We start from the raw sequence: 21,928 nt of genomic DNA on the forward strand, positions 1-21,928 counted from the left end.
GGGCAGAAAGCTGTCGGCCATATCATCCTGCAAACCTTGACCGCAAATCTGTAGAAGACAGCCTAACGTGACCCAAGTGCTGGTAGGGTGAGGAACAATAGCACCTGGTGGAGTTTTTCCTAGTTGGGGCGCTATACAGTGCCATGAAAAAGTATTTGCCCCCTTTTCAAATTATTTTTCTTTTGTTTTGTTTTGCATATAGTTTCCCCACTTTGTCTAAGATCAAAAATGTATATAAACAAACAAATGTAAATATCAGACAAAGATAACCCAAGTAAACCTAAAATCCATCCATCCATTTTCTGCACCGCTTATCCTCACTAGGGCGTGCTGGAGCCTATCCCAACTATCTTCGGGCGAGAGGCGGGGTAGACCCTGAACTGGTCGCCAGCCAATCGCAGGGCACATAGAAACAAACAACCATTCACACTCACATTCACACCTACGGGCAATTTAGTGTCTTCAATCAACCTACCAGGCATGTTTTGTGATGTGGGAGGAAACCGGAGTACCCGGAGAAAACCCACCCAAGTACGGGGAGAACATGCAGAACTCCACACAGGCGCGGCCGGGATTTGAACTCCGATCCTCAGAACTGTGAGGCAGATGTGCTAACCAGTCGTCAATCGTTCCACCTATAAACCTAAAATGCAGTTTTTAAATGATTTGTTGTTGTTGTTGTTGTTGTTGTTGTTAATAAGGAAAATAAACTATTCAAAGCGACCTGGTCCTGTGTGAAAAAGGAATGCTTGTTAAATCATGAATTAACTGTGCCTAATTACATTTTTTGGGATAAGCTAAATTTGTTTTCACTGAACAAACCCAAGCCTGATTACCCCAAGACCTGTTCAATCAAGAAATCACTCAATAGTGACAGGGTACAACCAATGTTCACAAACTAGACTTCATTGTAGTTTTATTTAATACAGTATACAGTATACTGTACATTTCACATCAGTACATCAAAACTAAATTCTAAACAATTTCAGGTACGACTAGACTTAAGTGCACTTACTGTATGCACAATAAACTGGACCAACATATGTGTGGTCAAATCAGTCAAAGAGACGTGAGATCAAAACGTGTTAATTAATACTCTTGTAAGTAATGACAATTCCTTTTGACATCGCAACAGAAACCTGCCCGTGACCCTAGTGAGTAGAAGCGGCTCAGAAAATGGATGGATGGACAGAAACCTTTCTTATCTTTAAATTGAAGTTTGCGGACTAACATACGTATGGACCTATAAAATACTGAAAGTGGATCACAAACACCTCACTAAATAAATGCAGTATGGAGAAAAAGATGAAAATTTGATTACATTACAAATGTTGACATTAGGTCTTTATTTATGCATTGTTACTTGGTTAGTACATGGACAGTGACAGCTTATGTTGTATATATATTGTATGTATAACATATTTCAACTTTACATTACACATGACAGCCAAGCAGGTAAGAATCTGTCTACTGTTGTGACTGCTCATAGGGAAGACATTATGAAACACTCCAAACAAGAAAAAATACTTATTGCTCAATTGACATGACGGTAATAAGAATAACTGTATTAATACACATGAACAAATAATCACTTTACTAAAATAAGGTTTCACCTTACTGATGGCGTTTAAAAACACAAAGGCAAGAACATAAATTTCACTATAAAGTAACATCAGTGTTGGGTCTTAGTAACCTGCTCTAGAAATAAAAAATATCTACAAGTGCAAGGAGGGCCAAAGTCTAAATTCCTTCAGTGCCAAAGAACTAGTCACCTTCACTACTTTTACAGGGGAAATAATGAAGTCATGAATGTACAAAGTATAGTGTAGAAATTCTGGTAGGATAAGGTTTTGGGGTGACAATACTGTACAGCACTTCAAAAAAGGGACAAAATACATTCAGGAGAACACCATACCCCGTAATCCCCCCGCCCCCAAGGCAGTTTGTCTTGAAGGATGTCTTTATACAGTCCAAACTCTCTACTCCATGCAAAAAAATTAGGTGTTTGTTTTCCATGCAATATACTATCCTAACGCCTCCATTTCCCATTTTTAATGAATATGAATATGGGAATTTACATGAATTGTATAGTTTAAAATGTAACCTTCCATGTCAATTTACTCTCCGGCATCATTAAAATCACATTCTCTTATCTGTCTTTGTTAGTCCCTCAGTGCTCAGAAACACATCCAGTGGCAGACGTTTTCATAAAAGTGACTTCAGCTGATAGCCCTTTAGGGTGCAACTGGGTTCACCTGTGAGAATCGGGGCACCTTTTTTTAGGGAGTGGGAATAATTTTTTCAAGGTGGTCGGGGGTTGCCCTACATTCTGAGCTTGGCGCCCAAATGGCTCCAAAACAGCCCCGCTTCTCACAGGCCATCTCAGAGATGTGCACACCTCAGCAATTGAATGCTATGACTGACCTGACCACGGGATTTCCGTAACAGGAGACATTGGTGACTACGGTCCATCGCCGTTGGACATTATTAATCCAATAAACAGGGAAACCGTTGCGGTCCAGTATAAGAGCAGGCAACAGCACACAACTTCCCTACTCTAAAGCTCTAAATAAATATTGTACATGTACTATACTAATGAGGTTATGGTTATACAGAACACACACAAAAAAAAAAAAGACTAATCTAATGTATGACTTTTTACGGCTTTTTTTCCTGGTCTCAGTTCCCTTTCAACACCCAGCCCGTGCAGTTTTTGTATCAGTACTCTACTTATATTTATGTGTGGGAGTGTGTATGTGCGTGTGTGTTTGTGTAACTTTGGTACATATAAGGAGAGGGGCTAGTTGCAATAAGGAAAAGTTTCGATTTTATTTTTTTATTTTTTTTTTGGTGGTGGGCAACCGAGCAAAAAGAAGGGGACAAGTCTGGTTCGGCCTCAGTCCCACTGGTCTTGTTTGGTTTGGATCAGAATGCAATTGTCATCGTGGGGACCACACAGAGTTGACTACAACCAGAACCACAACCATGCAGTGGAGTTACAGACTGATGATGGTAGTTACAAACATGGCTCTATTGAAGTAACCACATGTGAGGTCTAACATTGTACTGTATACCCTAACACAAGACTATATATATATATATATATATATATATATATATATATATATATATATATATATATATATATATATATATATATACTATACATATACTAAAGCACCCTAAGATTAGACATCACGTACATATAGATGTTACCAAATACAATTCTATACTATATTACTGTTATGGATTTCTTAGACTTAGAATGGCATATATCTTAAAGCTGCTCTCAGTAACAGCGTAAATAAATTCCATGTCAAGTTAATATCTGTTCAGGATGCGATCATAATGTATAAACATCAGCTCACAAATCATGCATTGTTATTTCACTGTGGAAATCAGGAAAATTGTGTTTTTGATGAATATATTGTACATGGCTATAGTTGCGCCACATTTTTGGCAAATATGTCATTCAAAACAAGTAAATAAAAATGATGAGCTGACTTTAGCCTGTAGTGGTAGTACACACAGAAAGGGTTGCACGACCTCAGATTTTTGTCAAGTTGACACTAATGTGATGAAAGTCAAGTCGACGTCAACTAGTCGTTGATAATATCACTGATCTATTTTCAGTACAGTACTATAATTAAAAAAAAAAAAAAATCAAAGGATGAGGGAATGCTTGGAAAGAAACTATATTCATGGGCAATGGACATCTTATACAACAAATTTACACATAGGTACACATTAGAACACACGAGCATCGATATGGGCTGGATGAAGGCTCGCCTGATGTGTCATGATGGTATTTCCAGCTGGAGCAAAAAAATCCTCTTGCTCGGTGTGCTTACTGCAGGGCCAGTCCTATGACGTTTGCTCAACTTGGCCAAACGGGGAAAGCTGTCCTTGTTCTGGGCCTATCACTGTGTGTGCGTGTGTGTGTACGTGTGTGTTGTTCCCTAACAAGCTTACAATTACACACAATTCTAAGCACCCCTGGGACAACATAGTTGGTTGTGTTCTGCTGTCTGTCAAATTCTGGACATCCTATGACCACCGTGTAAAGTGCTGATACAAAACAGATTTTAGCACCCCGTACTTGTTCTTTGACTTCTTCGCATTCTCCTTTTCATATCATTACTTCAGAAGCTCTTTATTGAATATGGCGACAGAGACGGTTGATGTGTCTGTGTTTATGTGTTGGGGGGGGGGGGGGGGGGGGGGGGGGTGAAAGGGGTTCAAGCCAATAATGGAATGCTTAGCAAACAACTATGAGATGGTCAAGAGTACAAATTTAAATGCTGGGCAACAAGATTGAGTTAGAGGGGAATGTATTACAAAGGTGAAAGGGGCTATAGCAATATAAAGTTGCGATTAGAAGATTTCAAACACTCATCATGGGCATGAGTATCATACATTTGGGGTGTTGAATGAATGATTTGAACTTTTCATCTTCAATGAGTTTTAAAAGCAAGAATTGGGTGCACGTATTTAAATTTATTTTGAATTTCTCTGATCCACAAGTCAAAATTATACATAGAAGGCTACAAAACCCACTAATATTTGTTAAGTTTACCTTAACAAGTTAACAATTTTCTCTTCTTCTTTGATCTTTGCCAAGTTCATTGGATCTGATTCACATGTTTCTGAGTTTTGGTCAATCCAATGGGTACTGACATACAACTCATTTTTATGCTGGCAAAGAGAAACGACCTGCTGCATTCCATGACGATGCACAACAAGAAGTTAATACGGCTTGGCCCTGTCAATTTGAAAGACATTCTAGAACCTTCATCAAAACTTTTATAGAAAGATTTAGGTATGTATATCTTAGCCGGCACGGTGGACGACTGGTTAGCACATCTGCCTCAGAGTTCTGGGGACCGGGGTTCAGGCCCCGCCTGTGTGGAGTTTGCATGTTATCTCCGTGCCTGGGTGGGTTTTCTCCGGGCACTCCGGTTTCCTCCCACATCCCCAAAACATGCGTGGTAGGTTGATTGAAGACTCTAAATTGCCCGTTGGTGTGAATGTGAGTGCGAATGGTTGTTTGTTTCTATGTGCCCTGCGATTGGCTGGTGACCGGTTCAGGGTGTACCCCGCCTCCCGCCCGAAGATAGCTGGGATAGGCTCCAGCACGCCCGCGACCCTAATGAGGATAAGCGGTAAAGAAAATGGATGGATGGATGGATGTATATCTTAGATTCTTGTTTTCAAAACTCAATGAAGATGTATGTCAATTGACTAATTATTCCACCATTGATAAAGAAAAAAAAAGCAATCATTAAAAGTACAAAATTAAGATGACATTCATGCCCCATGAGTTATGTACTTTATACTTCTGACCGTAACTGTACATTAACATCTTTTACAATAGGAAGATAGAATGTAGCAGATAAGGGATCTAGAGGATGAAGACAGAGAGAGCGATCATGGGTATTTACTTCATCCTATCTAATTAACTGTTTAATACCCTAATACGGGCTTCTTTACTGTTGCCCCCTATGGCTTCTCTCTGTACCCTCCACCCCCTCCTCCCCTCTTCTTTTGACACCTCAGCAGGAAACCTCCATAGTGTGGGTGACTGCACCAACTCCCTCGGTGCTGTCGGAGTGGGTGCAGGCACGAGAGCGTGACCCGTCCATGGAGCTGGCGCTTGTCAGGGAGGCGGTCCTGGAGCGAGCCAGACGAGTCATACTGGCGGAAGGCACTGAGAGGACAAGCAGATGGGGTAAAGAAAAAAACATTACACTGTGTTTATGTGATTCACATTGCTGATATGGGGGGTCATGCTGTTGGGGGTATTAAAATGTCCCCTTTATGACACGGATAAACAAACAACAGCCTGGATTTAGTCAATGTAGCAGTTGGTGTTGTCAGTCTACTCACAAATGCATTATGAGCAGCATGCAATTGCGGTGCTTGGGGTTTATTTCCTAATAATGTAGAGCTCATTGCTGAAAAGAGTGAACATTATCATTTTCAGAATTTGAATTTTGTTTGTGAAAAGATAACGATGTCTCTTGAGGTGCTTTGAAATGCATTCGACTCCTTTTTGAGCGAACTAGTAATCAGCTTTATTCTTTACAATGTGACCACGCAGACCATCATTTTGTCATGTGCCACATTTGAGTTATGGTTTCACTCAGAGGGGCGTTATGAGTGTGAAACCATAAAAACGTTTAATCGCATCATCATATTACTTCATATAAATAGCTTGTTCATCTATTGTTTAATTGTAAAACAGGGAATGGTAAAAAAAATTTTTTTTTACAATATCGCAACGTTATCAAAAGTGAAGGCAATTAGCAATTTGGTATGGATTTTAGCAAAAAACAAAACAAAAAAAAAAACAAAAACGAAGTTTCTATGTGTGTGGGACGCATTACCATTAATATAAACAGCAGAGTGTAGATTTAATATCCCCTTGAAGGATTATCAATATAATAATTTAATTTAATAAAAATTAAAAAAATAGACGCACATGATTTGCTTTAGCTGGCCACATAACATGATGTGGCGGGCTGCATCTGCCCCTTGGGCACTGAATTAGACACCTACGAGTAGATGCATGACTCATATGAATATATGTGTATGTATGTGAACAGAAATAAGAATATTGAAATTGCAGCTCTGCATATTGATATTTCAAAATACTTGTCGTGAATGCAATCAGCAAGGCCTTGCCAAAGCTAGTTAAGGGCCATGCAAAGAGCAGTTTCGGAAATGGGATGATGAGGGCAAGGAAAGAAAGGACAGTATATTTTTCCATGGAAGGAAAAAAATATTCAGAGATGAGGGCCTTTACATCTTGCAGATGCCAGAAATGACGTAAAAAAAAAAACCACTGCATTTAAAACAAAATAAAATAAATGTTTGAAAAGAGCATCATACAGGGCAGCAGAAGAGGTCAGAGGTGAATGTGGAGGAGGAAGTACCTGGCCCTCCACTCAACCTCCGATCCTTCACATAAGCGACTGAGAGAATAGGGTAAGGGAGACAGAGGCCAACATTAATAGAACTGTCTCTGAACAAAATCTCGCCTCAAATACTGCTGCTAAATTGTACAAACCCAATTCCAATAAAGTTGTAACATTCTGTAAAATGTAAACACAAAGAAAATATAATGATTTGCAAATCCTTCTCAACCTATATTCAATCGAATACACCTCAAAGTTGTTTAATGTTTAAACATAATTCTTTCCCATTCTTGCTTGATGTACAATTTCAGTTGCTCAGCAGTTTTGGGGTCTCCGTTGTCGTAATTTGCGCTTCATAATGCGCCACACATTTTCAACGGGGGACAGGTCTGGACTGCTGGCAGGCCAGCCTACTACTCGCACACTTTTACTACAAAGCCACACTGTTGCAACACTTGCAATGTGCCTTGGCATTGTCTTGTTGAAATAAGCGGGTATGTCCCTGAAAAAGACTGCTTGGATCTGTTGCTCCAAAACCTGTATGTACCTTTCACTATTGATGGTGCCTTCACAAAAGTTCAAGTTACCCATGCCATGGACTAATGCCTAGATCAGACTACAGGATTTTAGCCCCGATATTGGCCAGATAAGGCCCGTCATATTTTCGACAAAACTTCTTGTGGTGTGACATAATCCACGACTAACGATTTGAAAAGTCAAGCAGGTTAGATATTTTTTGGCTATCTTCCGTGTAGTGTAGTGACATATCAACAACAACTCTCCGACAGCATACCTTGACGGAGACCAATAGGACTGTAAATTGTGACCGGTGCATCGCCTCCTGTGCTTGCCACTTTCAACATACTTGGTCGCCGTTGTTAACATTTATTCACACGCACAAACCAATGTTTACTGAAGCTCTTTAGAGCATGATTCGACAGTACACTGGCACTTTTACGTTGAAACGTTAGGGATTCCACTACCTTGCTAGGCTACATAATGTTTTGTTGCCTCCTTGCATTGTATTGAGGGTATTGAACATACCTCAAGCCCTCCTTGAATGGATAGCCCAAAACGTCCTCTCTCGAGCACCAGGTGACACCGCATATTTTTTTCCTCTTTTTGTTCGTTTTGTTCCCAACATTGCCGCAGCAATCCATCGTTTGACAACAACTTATTGTCGCCATGGTAACTGTTGTCTCTGGTTGAGGTGAAAGGTGTCACATTTTCTGGTCATGCCTCCCTGACAGTGTTTGGTTTGACAAAATAAAGCCCAGTGATCATAAAAAACAGGATATGGTGTTATCAGAACACATTTCATGTAGGATTTGCAAATCATCGTATTCTGTTTTTATTTGTTTTACGTACCATTCCGACTTCATTAGAGTTGGGGTTAGTATTTTCACACCCACATTGTGACAAAAAAAAAACACAGCTATAAAGATAAAATCTCCCCTACAATAGTTGTGAATACTTACTGTAGCCCATTCCTTGAAGGAAATACTTGAATGCTTCAGTGAGCTTCCCAGGCTGTAAAAAAAACAAGACAGCCACATTCAATTGTACTATTTTTTAAAAGTGGTTTAGTGCTCTGTGATAAGAGTTAGCGTGATACCTGTGTAAGCTGGGGTAGTCCACCAGAGTCAGCCATCTGTCATAAGAAAAGAGCCATGAACCAAGTTCTTTGTAACTGAAAACCCATCTTTGCACTTTTAAAGTGGCATCATACTGTAAGTGCTGATTTCTGCTTGTATATGTCATTTACTTCTGTCACTCTTGTCCACCTCATCAATGACACTTTTTTTTTTTTAAATCAAAAATTGTCCCCATGTAGCTCTGAACCTTATGGAATGAGTAAATATTATCATTCTATAATTCTATGTAGAAATCACTGGGCAACAATTTGAAAATCAAAATATTTTGAGTTAGATTTTTATGCTGATTAAAACAAAAATTGGCATGCTGATTCCAAAATTGCAGTCAGTTTTTTTCTAGCACGTCAAGTTTTTTCTCCACAGCTTACCCTCCAGATAAGCAAAATTCCACTGATTAGCTGTAGTAAGACTTGCCAGCTGATTACAATTGGACTCATCTACAGCTACGTGGCAACTTGTTTGTCCAGTTCCAATTAAGACAGTGCGGTGAGAGGTGTGTGCAGCTCCCAATAGGTCAGTACTATCAATACCTGCCAACAGAAGGCTAGCATAGTAGGAATTAAGAGGATTTGTGCTGGCTTTTCTCTTAACCTCGAAACCATGGGCATACCGTTGTAAGTTCTATCTCGTTTTATGCTGTTTTTGTAGTTTCCAAACTTGGAACTACTCCATTTTAGTGTTTTATTTACATAGTTATATATATTCATTTGTTCCACTTTGTTCTCACTTTCTTCAAAAACTGAGAATAGTTTTGGATTCCGCACCTAAAAATTAATTAAAAACAGCTGTCAGACCTAACTCAACAAAAATTGTGATCCCCAGTGCAAAGAAATATCACGGCTGAATAACAGTCCTGCATGCCAATATAGAGAATACACAATTATTTGTAAAACCTTCGTAAAACCTTCGTAAAATTATAAAACCTTTGACACTACAGTACTAATAAAGCATAAAAGAAGTTCAGGCTGATTAATATTAGAGGCCAAATAAAGTAGGTATTCTGAGGTGATGGTTGACAATGGCAGATACTATGCCACATAAACAACAAGTGTGGCAGCAAAAGGATTTCTGAAGTTGCATACGATTACTGCAAAAAGAACGTCACATGCAATGCTTGGGCTATAATTCTAAATCCTAGTGTTTATTCTGTTACTTGACTTTCATTGTAGGTAAAGTTAATCTAAAATTTTTTTGTAACAAAAAAACATAAACTGCTGCCCATGGGGACCACGTAAATCTTAAGCACATTCCATGGACATTATTATTCACATTACTGTAGGGCATCCAAGCACTGTGGTTACCTTTAGGAAGGTGGTGTTGGTTGGGTCAAGCTTGGAGTTGCACTCAACCTTGAGAAAACGTGAAACAGACGTCGTTAACAAGAAGGGTTTGAAAGCATTGTGAGCGAATTGTAACTTTTAAAAAGGACAATTCACTACAATGAATTGACTATATACGTAAAACGCATGGGGCCCATTTAAAAAGGGCATATGAGTGACCCAGATACTGCAGTGTGCTGCAGCGATGACTCACTCCAGTGGGCTGAGAACACACGTACGCACGCATGCATGCATGCACACTCAAACAGTGCTATTCGTGTGGACGGCATATTTTTGCTCACTGCATCCTGCTATGTTTATTCAAAATCCCCCAAATAGATTGCCAAATCAATCTTGGAATTTCAAATGCCAGATTATACAGATGACAATAAAACGTTAACGTGTTCCTTTCTCTCCCACCCTTTGTTGATCCCAAGCAAAAGACATATTTAGAAGCCAACACTGCCTCAACTGCTCACATCAACAGATATGACCTCAACCTGTCATGCCTAAAAATGTTTAAATCTCGCCTCCTCATGCTGTTTTTATCTCGCCATCATTCTGCAGGTGCTTTTGTAACATCTCTCCTCATTCTCACCTCCTACCCTGACTCCATATTTGTCCTGCTTTTGAAGCAAGAGGTTTATTTAAGGTTTCTCATGCAGCAGATCAACTAACACAGAAGCCTAGATAAGTGACACCATTTCAAATTGAGAGACTTCAGAGCCGGAACGAGACCATCTGGCCCCCGACACAACACCACACACACGCACGCATGCACGTACACACACACACACACACACACGTACACACGCACGTGCACACGTATAAAGGCATGAGACACCCACTCACACAAATGGACATGCAGACATGACAATAAGAGGGTAGTGTATGCTTGTGGCGAGTATGAATTAGGCTGTGTGTCTAACTTGCTTCATGTGGGAAATGAAGACAGACACTACAGACATGCAATGGATAAACATACATAACATTGTACAGAGCACAAATAGTGATCAAATTGGAACTATACTTTTGAATCTGCATCATGAATGTTTTTGAGCTAGTTCACAGTTATTAAGTAGGTATGATACAAATATCTCAATATATTAATTATAGCAATAATCCTAAAGATCAGATATGGGGGGGACTTGAGTCAATTGACTTGACTCAAGTTGACTCGAGTTGCCAGTTTTATGACTTGCGACTTGCTTGCCAAATACTGAGGAAAGACTTGACTTGACTTTATAGTTGGTAGCCAATAGGGTTGGGCGTCATTTGAATCTGAGCGATTCCAGTCCTGATTCCGGTTCCTCATTTTGATTCCGGTTCCAAACGATTATTTTGATGGTTTTAGGGGCCTGGATCAAAAAGGTTTACATGGTTTAAATAAAGAGTGTCCAAAATATGAACATCCATTTTCTTTCTTTTTCTCTTTCTTTCATTTTCTTTCAGCCCACAGCATAACTAAAATGAACATTTGACTCAGGGTTCTTTATAGCCAGTATCAATATTAGACCGATGAACTAAAAGGCAATGTGTGTGTAACTAACCCAATTGACTTAATATCCATTTATGAATTTTTCAGCCAAAAGTTAAATACACCATTGTTAAAAGTTATTTGCGACTGTTCTTTCGCATCAAATGGTTTATATGTACAAGTTTAACTTGACTTCCTGTTATATATTTATATATACACCAGTCAGACCAGTGAACCCATGTGCCATGGCGCACTAGTGTGACATCATCAGAGATGCGTGGGAAATTATCCAATTTCACCTAATTTGTCTGAACATTATTATTTATTAATGACAAATATATGTTTGCTCAACTATCTATGTGAGCGATGTATAGTGACACGCAGAATAGGTAATGGCTTCCTTCAAGTAGATCAGATGTGTGTTTCATGAAACAGGACCAGATTTCACACTGAGTAAGTCAATTTGTAACTAAATTGAGACGAAAACATCATTATTTTACTCTTCATACTTTTTGCGACATTTTTTTCTTGTTGGTGTGAGATTTTCCCCTTATGCAATAAAAGTTGGGAACACTGAGTTAGACAATGTAGAAAGAGAGCAAAGATGGACTCACCACTCCTTCCTCCGCAGGGGCATTGTCCCCCACAACCAACATAACCGGACACCTAAAACAAACCCACCATTTATGGTAAACATTTACTGAACTAATGTGTATTATTTCATTGATATTTGTAATATAATTATTCATTACAATAAACACTGAAAAACAACACCGTGTACCCAACATTTCGACTCCTTAATGACTGAAGCAAGGTCTTCATAGCAGGAAATGTCAATCCACTGATCCAGCCATCACTGAATTATGACATACAGGTATGTTGGACTTACTTCAGGGTTTTAGCATTCAGCACAGTCCCGCTGCGGTTCATCTCCAAATCCCTCCGACTAGAAAAGACAATAATAATACAATGTTATGCTATTCAACAGGTTGTCTATGAAAAGTAGTGTCTCTGGATAATTCACATCTAAAGATGAGTGCTCGATGTAAGGCATGGGTTGGGAGAGTTTTGGGTGAGGCAATGGATCAATACATGTTGAAATGATAAACATACAAGTATTCTACCTGTTATACATGTTCCAGAAAAGCTGCAAGTTAAACTGGTTGATGGTGTTGTTGATCTGTTGCCGGTAGCTCTGCACCAGCTCGGTGTTGTTCATCAGCTCCTCCTGTTCACAAATAAAAGCTTCGATATTTTGTGCTCGTTATGCAAGAACTGGTGTTACAAGGTCTTCTTAACGTACCTGACTGAAAAGATGTGGCAGTACAGTATCTGGCAGGGCGCTTGTCAGTCCTGACAGCTAGAGGAAAGACAAAGATTGCAAATTCTAAGAGAGGGGAACTATATACAGTGTACTATGAAATATTCCAAAGGCATTGTCTGTCACAGTTTCAAATCAGGTACCTTTGTGGCAGCCCAGTCAATCCAACCTTTGCCATTGGGGTCAATGTTGAGCAGAACCAAACCCTCCACAAGGTCAGGGAAGATCAGCTAGATAGATTTAAAAAAATAAAAAACATTGTTTCACAGGTTGTCCACTTTCAGGAATATTTTATATGTGAATGAGACTCACAGCAAACTTGGCCAGGATGTACGATCCAGCTCCAACGCCAATCCCAACGATACTCTTGAATCTAAAATAGTTCAACGGTTATGATGTTTTTAAGATAGATGTAATCTATAATATTGTATTTTGAGAGTGATACTTCCATTGCTAAATTTCCTTTTTGTCATTATATTGTTACATAAATTATTAGCAGCACAGGCTGAAATTTAAGCTTTTGCCTCTCCAGGTTTTTGACCATGTTTTTGTGAATGCTGATTAAATAGTGATGTAACGTTAATATAAGTAGATACCTGTATGTCATTTTGAATCTGACTGATTATATAATTTTTTTAACAGTATATATTTTAATTTCTGCAATTGGCTGGCGACCAGTTTAGGGTGTACCCCGGCTCTCGCGCAGAGATAGCTGGGATAGGCTCCAGCACACCCACCACCCTAGTGAGGATAAGCGATACGGAAAATGGATGGATGGATGGATTTTTTATAACGCAGTAATAAAAAAAATGGTTTTAATAAGATGCTACTTGTGCAGCTATGACAAATGTTATGATTGGGAAATGAAATTAAAATATATCCGTCCATCCATCCATTTTCTGGGCGAGAGGCAGTGTACACCCTGAACTGGTCGCCAGCCAATTGCAGCGCACATATAAACCAAAAAAAATGTTTGCAGTCACACTCACACCTACGGGAAATTTAGAGTCTTCAATCAACCTACCATGCATGTTTCTGGGATGTGGGAGGAAATCAAAGTACCCGGAGAAAGCCCACGCAGGCACGGGGAGAACATGCAAACTGAAGTCAGCATGTTGGTGTGGCCCTCGACAACCATTCAAGTTTCTCACATGGCCCCTTCTAAAAATTTATTGTTCACCCCCGCCTTAGCGCATCACAATCAGATGCGTGCGGTACAGTACTTTGACAGGATGTGACGTTACTAATGATCAAGACTGTTTTTCTTTTGTTCTTTCGTTTGTATTCTTTTTTACCATTATCTCACTGTTAGTGACTTAAATAAATTGATTAAAACATTATAAAAATGTAAAGTTTGGCAAAAAAAAACGCCACACTGCAGAGGTACTTTATACGAGACATAGTCTGTTTACTTCTCCAAAATCAAATGAATGAATTTCAATATTAATGCTTTGTATTAAATCAAGCGACAGGAGTGAAATTTAATCAATCCTGACTGAGTGTGTGTAACTCAAAAGCATTTTAATTAACAGATTTCCTGCAGTGTATCAGAGAAATACAGTGCATCATCTTTGCCAGCTTTCTGAGCAAAACAAGAACATGATGTCCTAGTCGATGGCAAAGCTGGTGCAATAAAAAAAAATTGGCGAGTATTACTGAAAAATAAAATGCACCAACCCAAAATGCTGCACCACAGTGGACAGCATACTAGCCAACTGGTCCATAGTGGGATACTGATACCTGTGGAAGGAAAGGACATGTACTGAATCCCTACATCAATGACTCTCGTTATATTTGTTAATTCATAGACGCTTTAACAATTTTGCATTAGTGACTCGTCTATCTATAAAAAAAAGCATTGTTTTCCTTTATTAAATAACGTAAGTTAAGTGCAATGAAAGCATTTTTACAAATCTGCTTTTGTGTACCCTTGTGGCAACTGTGACGCTCCAATCTGCTGTCCCGGCGCGTCGACGTGGCAAATCACAAAGTGCTTGGTGATCTCCTGCATATCCTCATTATTGAAGAAAGTGTTGAAGCACAGCTTGTCTGCAGGAAAGAGGAGAGGGAAAAGGCTAACGTGCAGTCTGATTTGCTGAGGAATGTGATCCCATTCGACATTTTGATCCTGATTCTTAGTGAATCACTTGTTTTGTGGTCACTCATACACCGTAAGTGAGAATCATGCTTTTTATGAGTAGGCTGGTAACAAAACATCCATCCGTCCATTTTCTGAGCCGCTTATTCTCACAAGGGTCGCGGGCGTGCTGGAGCCTATCCCAGCTATCATCGGGCAGGAGGCGGGGTACACCCTGAACTGGTTGCCAGCCAATCGCAGAGCACATAGAAACAAAGAACCATTCACACTCACATTCACACCTATGGCAAATTTAGAGTTGTCAATTAACCTACCATGCATGTTTTTGGGATGTGGGAGGAAACCGGAGTGCCCGGAGAAAACCCACGGGGAGAACATGCAAACTCCACACAGGCGGGGACGGGGATTGAACCCCGGTCCTCAGAACTGTGAGGCAGACACTCTAACCATTCGCCCACCGTGCCGCCTGGTAACAAAACAATCAGTTAATATTTATTTCGTACAGATAGCGCTCCAAAAAATAAACGGTTTTATTGTTCATGAGAAAATACTATTTATTAGAGTAAGTCACTTAGGATCTCCCGTCAACTGTAAATATCGCTTTAATATTTGAAGCCAGATCATAAAATATAATTCTGAATTACTTCCACGTATAATAGATGTCAGCCCTCTATGTGGCCTCATTCCTACTGGCTTTGGTTGTCCTGCCTTGAGCCTGCATGCATGCCAGCCTTGGCGTAACCATGCAGCGACATTGCATCTTCCTTAGGCTTGAACTGAGCATCATGAATTAAAAGGTTTAATTAGCCTGACATCTGGGTGATGCATGGAAAACAGATGAGGCCCGGGGAACACTGCGGCTTCATGTCTGTTTGTCGCATTCTATGAATGCGGCAAGAACACTGATGCTCTATAACGACATAGGTGAGAAATTGCTCTTGGTGAATTATTCATCAGCAGCTTACAGTCTGCACTTTTACTGACTCGGTGACCCACTTTCTCCCTCTACACTTTTTCCTCCTCTCAATTTGATTCCCTCTCTCTTTATTTTCCTCATCCTCCTCTTTCCTCTGCAGTCCCATCACCACACACGAACGCATCTGTGTATTAATTTTGCAGTTATGGTTTGTGACCTCATTTCTGTTCCCTGAATCCATGGACATTTTTAGTTCCTATTTTTACGTTCATTTCATGTTTTCCTTGTCTTTATTCTCCTTTCTACTGAGTTCCAGGCAGACTATCTGCTGATTGAGATGATATTGATTTATTTTTAAACGTGATTAATTTCATCCCCCACCTCATTCCTTCCTGTGAGATTTTGTGCACATCAGGTGTTTTATTACCTGCTAGTGAATACAAATCATCATTACATGTCTACGTCTTTAAGTGTACATTTTACGCTACACCGGTACAGAGGACTAGTTAGTTATTTGTATTTTATTTGTTGTTACTTTTGTTACTTTTAGTTTTTGGTTTTAATGTCAAGATTGTCATTATTTTCAGAAACAAACATAAAAAAAGAAGTCGCCATCTGACAGCATGCTATTCTCCAACCCCCACATCTCCCGATAAATCATCTGCATCGCTGTTGGCTCCGCCCCTCCTCCCTCCATGGGACATGGATGTTTTTCTGACCTACTTTTCATCACTGTTTTACACACTCACTTGTTCATTTGTTTTCTTATCTCCTCGACATTTGTATTTTTGTCATTCCCATTCATACAGCAGCCTTCTTCCTTCATTTCTTCAAAATGTTTTCTTATTTTGTGATATCTTAACACCTGCTCAATGGTTACTGGATTCCGTAACATTGTATGTGATTGGGCGGCACGGTGGACTTTAAACATACATGTGTTGTTTCTCTTGTTTGCCTCTGAATTTCTAATTATCTGTATCGGTGTCACACTGGTGATCCAAATTTCTTACTGTGTGTGCATGTGTGAAGGAAAGCAGCTGTCCATGTAGCCAATTATCATGTCTGTAAAGCGCAGAAACACCTTTTAATACAAATAAATAAATAAATAAATAAATAAAACTGCCACATCTGTCAAGGAAGAAATACACACTACTCACGGTTCAGTCCCACATCATGATAGGTGAGAATAGCAGGCTTGTTCCCTTTGGGTGCCCCGCGGATAACCACATGCAGCATCCCATAAGGGGTCTCAACATCATGTTCCTGTGAAGGAAAACACTCTTGTTCACCTGCTCCTCTGAAAACAAACATCCGCTCATGCAGAATATGAAGGCATTTCTGCCTTTTTCATACAATTTGGGCAATAACGGTAAAGACACTTATATGTGCCCTACGATTGGCCGGCAACCAGTTCAGGGTGTACCCCGCCTCCTGCCCGATGATAGCTGGGATAGGCTCCAGCACTCCCGCGACCCTTGTGAGGAGAAGCGGCTCAGTAAATGGATGGATGGACGGTAAAGACACTGATAAAAATAAATAAATACATACATATTGTAATTTTTTATGCTGCCTTGGTTTTCTATGAGTAAATGTCTTCCATGCTGAAACATCCATGCTTAAATCGATATTTTAAAAAAATTATGAATTTATAATTTTAGGAATTCATAATAAAGGCAATCTTTATTGACAGAAAAAATAGTGGCGGACCATTGAAATATACTGGCAAAGACAGTATAACGGTAAAAGCAGCTTCTTTAAAAAGTATGTGAGTTGCACAATTTACGTGTTGCCCAAAGTGTATAAATGATCCTAACTACTCATTAAAACCATCACACACTTGTCTTTACACAATCGTAATAACGGTAAAGACATGCAGTAGTTTGGACACTATCACAAATTCATACATATACATTCATATCTCAGAAATAATGTTATTTTGCTGTCTGCTATTATGGGAACGCAAAATGGCTGCCTCATCCTGGCATTTCAGCTCACAGATCCCTGTGGTGTATTACAACAACATAACAAGGCGCTCTCCAGTGGCATTAACGGCAAAGACAGCTTGAGTGAAAAAGAAGCACCGTTTGTAAAAAAGCAACTCTGCAGATACTAAGATGGATGTGTGCTTGTTTTCAAGGAAATGGCATGTTAAGCAATAGGAGAAAAAGCCTACATATCCAAATATGTAATTAGGATCCTCAGAAAACATGTAGCATATCATGAAACTTCATTTCAGACACATAACAGTAAAGACAATTTGGCATTAAAAGTTTGAAAATATTGCTTTAGAATGTTTTGTATCTTAGAAACAATAATGACCTTTTGATGGATGACAATTGCCAAAAAAAAGTGATTTTCAAATGAAATTCAGTGGACCGTGTCTTTACTGTTATTGATCAAATTAAATGAAAATGAATCTTACATAGTTTCAGGTGTTAATAAAAGCCGGTAAATAGAATATTACTCTAAAATGAAACTGTCTGTGTTGCCGGTGATAAAGATTGCTTCTAGCGCTTTATAACGAACACATGATCTGCAATAATTCTGAGATGCGTAGACCTGACCCACATTTTGTCAGTCGATCAAAGCCAGCAAAATGAAAATGGAGGCGAAGATACATGTTTGCATAACCACACAGAGAAAGAACACATATGCAGAACAGATTGAACAATTTAGACATTTAACCCTACTTATGGTCAGCACATACTGTAGAGCTTCACTCTCAATAGGCAATTACAATTTCTCCTCTCTTCCTATCATTATGTCGCACTCCACCAGAAAAACAGCTAACAATGAATCTCCCCAACAAGTTCTTGGTGATCGGAACCTCAATGTAGCACCTCCAATGTTGCATGCCCACAATTTCAATTCAACACGATACACATTTTTTTGGTATTATTTTCATAACCTCCAAATGAATCACTACAGACAGAAAGAAAATTAATGCTTAAAGTGATTGATGAAAAACACTGCATAATCCCCTCTTCCTTGGCTGCAGATAATATTGCAGTCAACCATTCATTAGGACCTAATTTAGTAAGATTGTTTTTAAATCAGGATCAACATGCGATAGAATCAGCATTCTATTTGAGCCAGTTACTGCGTCAGACTCTTTATTAGCAAACTGTTTTAGGATTTGCTTACACATAGCAAATATTAAGGGGTGCTATTTAACGTGATGACCTTCAGATGTCCAGAATGGGGACTCTTCGGAGATGCCTCTTATCTTGTAGAATAGAAACCAATTTTCCGCATTGACCTTTAGAAATCATTTATTTTCACACATACTCAATGCGTGTTAACCAAAAGCGCTAAATTATGATCACAATCAGAGAGGCAGATTAAATCGTAGTTTCATTTTATTCAGCAAGCTATTTTTTTGTGCAATTACTTGTTTAGTTCAAGGTTAACAACATGGCTGCAAAGAGGATGGTTTCTTGAAACAAGCAGGTACGCACGCGCACATGTACACGAACACGTAGGCACACGTACATGTAGACACATTTATCCGCAGAGGAAAAGCGCATCAGTGGCAGCATGCTCAACTGTGTCAGTAGGACAAACATACAACATGTAAAACAGCATTGTACAGTACATAACAGCCTGAAAATCCCCCCGCCCACTGCATAATTTTTTAAAATTAGTTCTGCAACTACTTCTTCTGGGTTTTATAGAAATATTAAATATCACAATACTACAATACATTTTAATTAAATACAAATGATTGATAATGATAAATTCCAATAACAATAAGCGACTCACAAACGCACCATATCACAACCTATATCACTCATATTGTATCACACGCAACACTCGCCACGGCATACAGTAAACCCTAAATGCAGTCCACTCACCCCGTCCCAGCATTCAGGCATGATTCCACAGTAAATGTTCTCTCAGTGTCTAAAGAAAAGAAGGAAGGTGTAGACAGGTAGACGAGCAGCCAGGCCTCTCCTGTTTTACAGGACTAGTGTCTGATGAACACCCGCTGGAAAATGAGAAGACTGGATGATAGATGCTGCACACTGCTGCAGTGTCTTTGTCTGCTTGGAAGCTACCCGCATCCAGACTTTTAAGTTGATGCCCTCCCCCCTCGGCTCCCATTCGTCTCACACTCTATAGGAAACAATAGCATGGGGGTGGTGTAGGCAGCCGAGCACTGGCTCAGAACTCTGCGTCTGCCTCTCTATCTCACAATCTGTCACACAATTGGCTACCATTATTGTCAGTCTTTTAGGCATCCTTTTGCATCAGCACCACTACCACAGGCGCAAATGTCGGCGTATCCTGATTTCCGTGCAAGCGCAAGGCTCGCTGCGCGTTTGCCAATTTGGTAGAACGATCTGCCACAACCTGGGCGTTCTTCACCCTCATTGTAGCGGCTCCCTTTGGCCTTGAGAAAACAAAAAACCCCGAACATAAATAAATGGTATTTCTTAGATCATTTTTTAGTCATATAAAATATTATCATTATTACTTTATTTTGTTGCGCAGTTATCTTGAAGTTTGAGTTGATGCCATCTAATTTTAAAAGAGCTATTTTTAATTGATAATTTGTCAACGAAAATATACGTCACATCAACGTCGTCAGCCTTCGCCTTTACCTGCTGGCGGCTTTTGTAGTGTGCGAACCCTGCAATAGCCTAACCATGAAATAATCCCAAAAAAAAAGTTTCGTAAGAAAATAGAGAGTTTAATTCAGCATGGACATAATTATTTGCCTTCATCGCCAATGACGCTGTCTTACCTTTGTGCTTGCTATGTGGCGAGAAAATATCGAACAACAAAACATGTAACGTTGAAAGACATTTTTAAAACAACCACTCTGCCTTCGCTGAAAAATACCCAACCAAAGATGAACGAAAGAGAGCAATTTCGGAATTGCTACGAAAAGCTGAAGAGAGCAAACTATCTTTCATGAAGTGGATTACCTCTCTACAGTCAACTAGCACTGCAAGTTTTGTGACAGCTCTGGAGATCGTAAAGAGGGGAAAGCCGTTCACAGATGGAGAATATATGAAAGAATCGTTCATAATAACATCAGAGCATCTATTCTCTGACTTTATAAACAACCAAAATTGTTCAGAAAATTAGAGAAAGACCGTCAAGAACAGGACCATTAAAATAGCAGAAAACATCACCAGAAAGCAAACTGAGGACATCAATTTAGCTCAAGCATGGTCAATTGCATGTGATGAGTCAAGTGGCGTAAACGATTTTGAGCAGACGGCACTATTATGCAGATATGTCAACTCTGATGGGCCGCAGGAAGAACTGATTGAACTCATACCGCTAAAGAGCCAAACACAGGGGCAGGACATTTGTGAAGCTGTTGTGAGTTGTCTAGAAGCGAAAAGAATAAAGACCACTCACCTGGCTTCAGTGTCTACTGATGGGGCACCCAGTATGAGAGGAGCACAGAAGGGCGTTGTGAATTTACTTCAAAAGTCACTGGATCGGGAGCTAATGACGTTTCACTGCAACCTACACCAAGAAGCACTGTGCGCACAAACATTCCCCCTTGAATGTGTGGAAGTTAGGAACCTCGTTATCAAGATAGTAAACAAAATAATTGCGAACGGGTTAAGCCACTGTCAGTTTCGTTCATTGTTAGAAGAAGTCAACAAGGCATATTCAGATCTCCTGCTGTACAACAGGGGAGAGGTGCTGAAATGTTTCGTTACCTGTCTGGAGCATGTAAAAACCTTCTTGGAAAGAAAAGGCCGCAGCTATCCTGAACTGGAAGACTTCGATTGGCTGGGAAAGTTTTACGTCATGGTAGATATGACAAGTCACTTGAACACGCTGAATAAAAATGTCCAAAGAACGAGAAGCCCTGCAGATGCTGGAGGATATTTTGGCGTTTGAGCGCAAGATGACAGTGTTTGCAAGAGATGCACAAAAAGGTACGCTCTTTCACTTCCCCTCCCTAAGAGAGTTCAAAGAAGCGAACAATCGAATAAATTGTGATTATTTGTACCGTGCCATCAATGCAATGCAAGCTGCATTTGGAGAAAGATTCAGTGATTTCAGAAAGGAGAAATCTACTCTTTCTTTCCCTGTCACACCGCTGGACATCGATCCATCCCTTCCACAGTTGCATTCACCGGAGTAAGTCAGCCTGATCTAGAAATTGAACTGGCTGACATAGTGGATAAAGATTTGTGGGTAAATAAGTTCAAATCACTGACAGCGGAACTTGAAGAAATCTAATCTATCAGAAGG

The 21,928-nt window shown here is 39.7% G+C and overlaps 1 protein-coding gene across 4 annotated transcripts in view; it reads right to left on the minus strand.

Moving 5' to 3' along the window:
- Positions 1-1,326: 1,326 nt before the first annotated feature.
- The window catches only part of ndrg4 (NDRG family member 4), a 67,072-nt gene continuing 46,470 nt past the window's right edge, over positions 1,327-21,928 (minus strand). The window contains exons 1-15 of one of the 4 annotated variants that reach the window (XM_061772937.1): positions 19,558-19,818; positions 16,861-16,966; positions 14,618-14,738; positions 14,367-14,429; positions 13,002-13,062; positions 12,833-12,919; positions 12,672-12,728; positions 12,493-12,596; positions 12,258-12,314; positions 11,983-12,034; positions 9,874-9,921; positions 8,533-8,568; positions 8,396-8,447; positions 6,936-6,974; positions 1,327-5,707 (exon numbers count right to left, since the gene is read on the minus strand). In XM_061772937.1, the coding sequence (XP_061628921.1) occupies positions 5,553-5,707; positions 6,936-6,974; positions 8,396-8,447; positions 8,533-8,568; positions 9,874-9,921; positions 11,983-12,034; positions 12,258-12,314; positions 12,493-12,596; positions 12,672-12,728; positions 12,833-12,919; positions 13,002-13,062; positions 14,367-14,429; positions 14,618-14,738; positions 16,861-16,966; positions 19,558-19,578 (1,059 nt within the window). In that variant the 5' untranslated portion in view covers positions 19,579-19,818 and the 3' untranslated portion in view covers positions 1,327-5,552. Of the gene's footprint in view, positions 5,708-6,935; positions 6,975-8,395; positions 8,448-8,532; positions 8,569-9,873; positions 9,922-11,982; positions 12,035-12,257; positions 12,315-12,492; positions 12,597-12,671; positions 12,729-12,832; positions 12,920-13,001; positions 13,063-14,366; positions 14,430-14,617; positions 14,739-16,860; positions 16,967-19,557; positions 19,819-21,928 lie in introns of those variants that run through there. The other 3 variants (XM_061772935.1, XM_061772938.1, XM_061772936.1) reach the window with 3 other exon arrangements.

This window comes from Phyllopteryx taeniolatus, chromosome 5 (genome assembly GCF_024500385.1).
Source record: "Phyllopteryx taeniolatus isolate TA_2022b chromosome 5, UOR_Ptae_1.2, whole genome shotgun sequence".
Taxonomy (NCBI): Eukaryota; Metazoa; Chordata; class Actinopteri; order Syngnathiformes; family Syngnathidae; genus Phyllopteryx; species Phyllopteryx taeniolatus.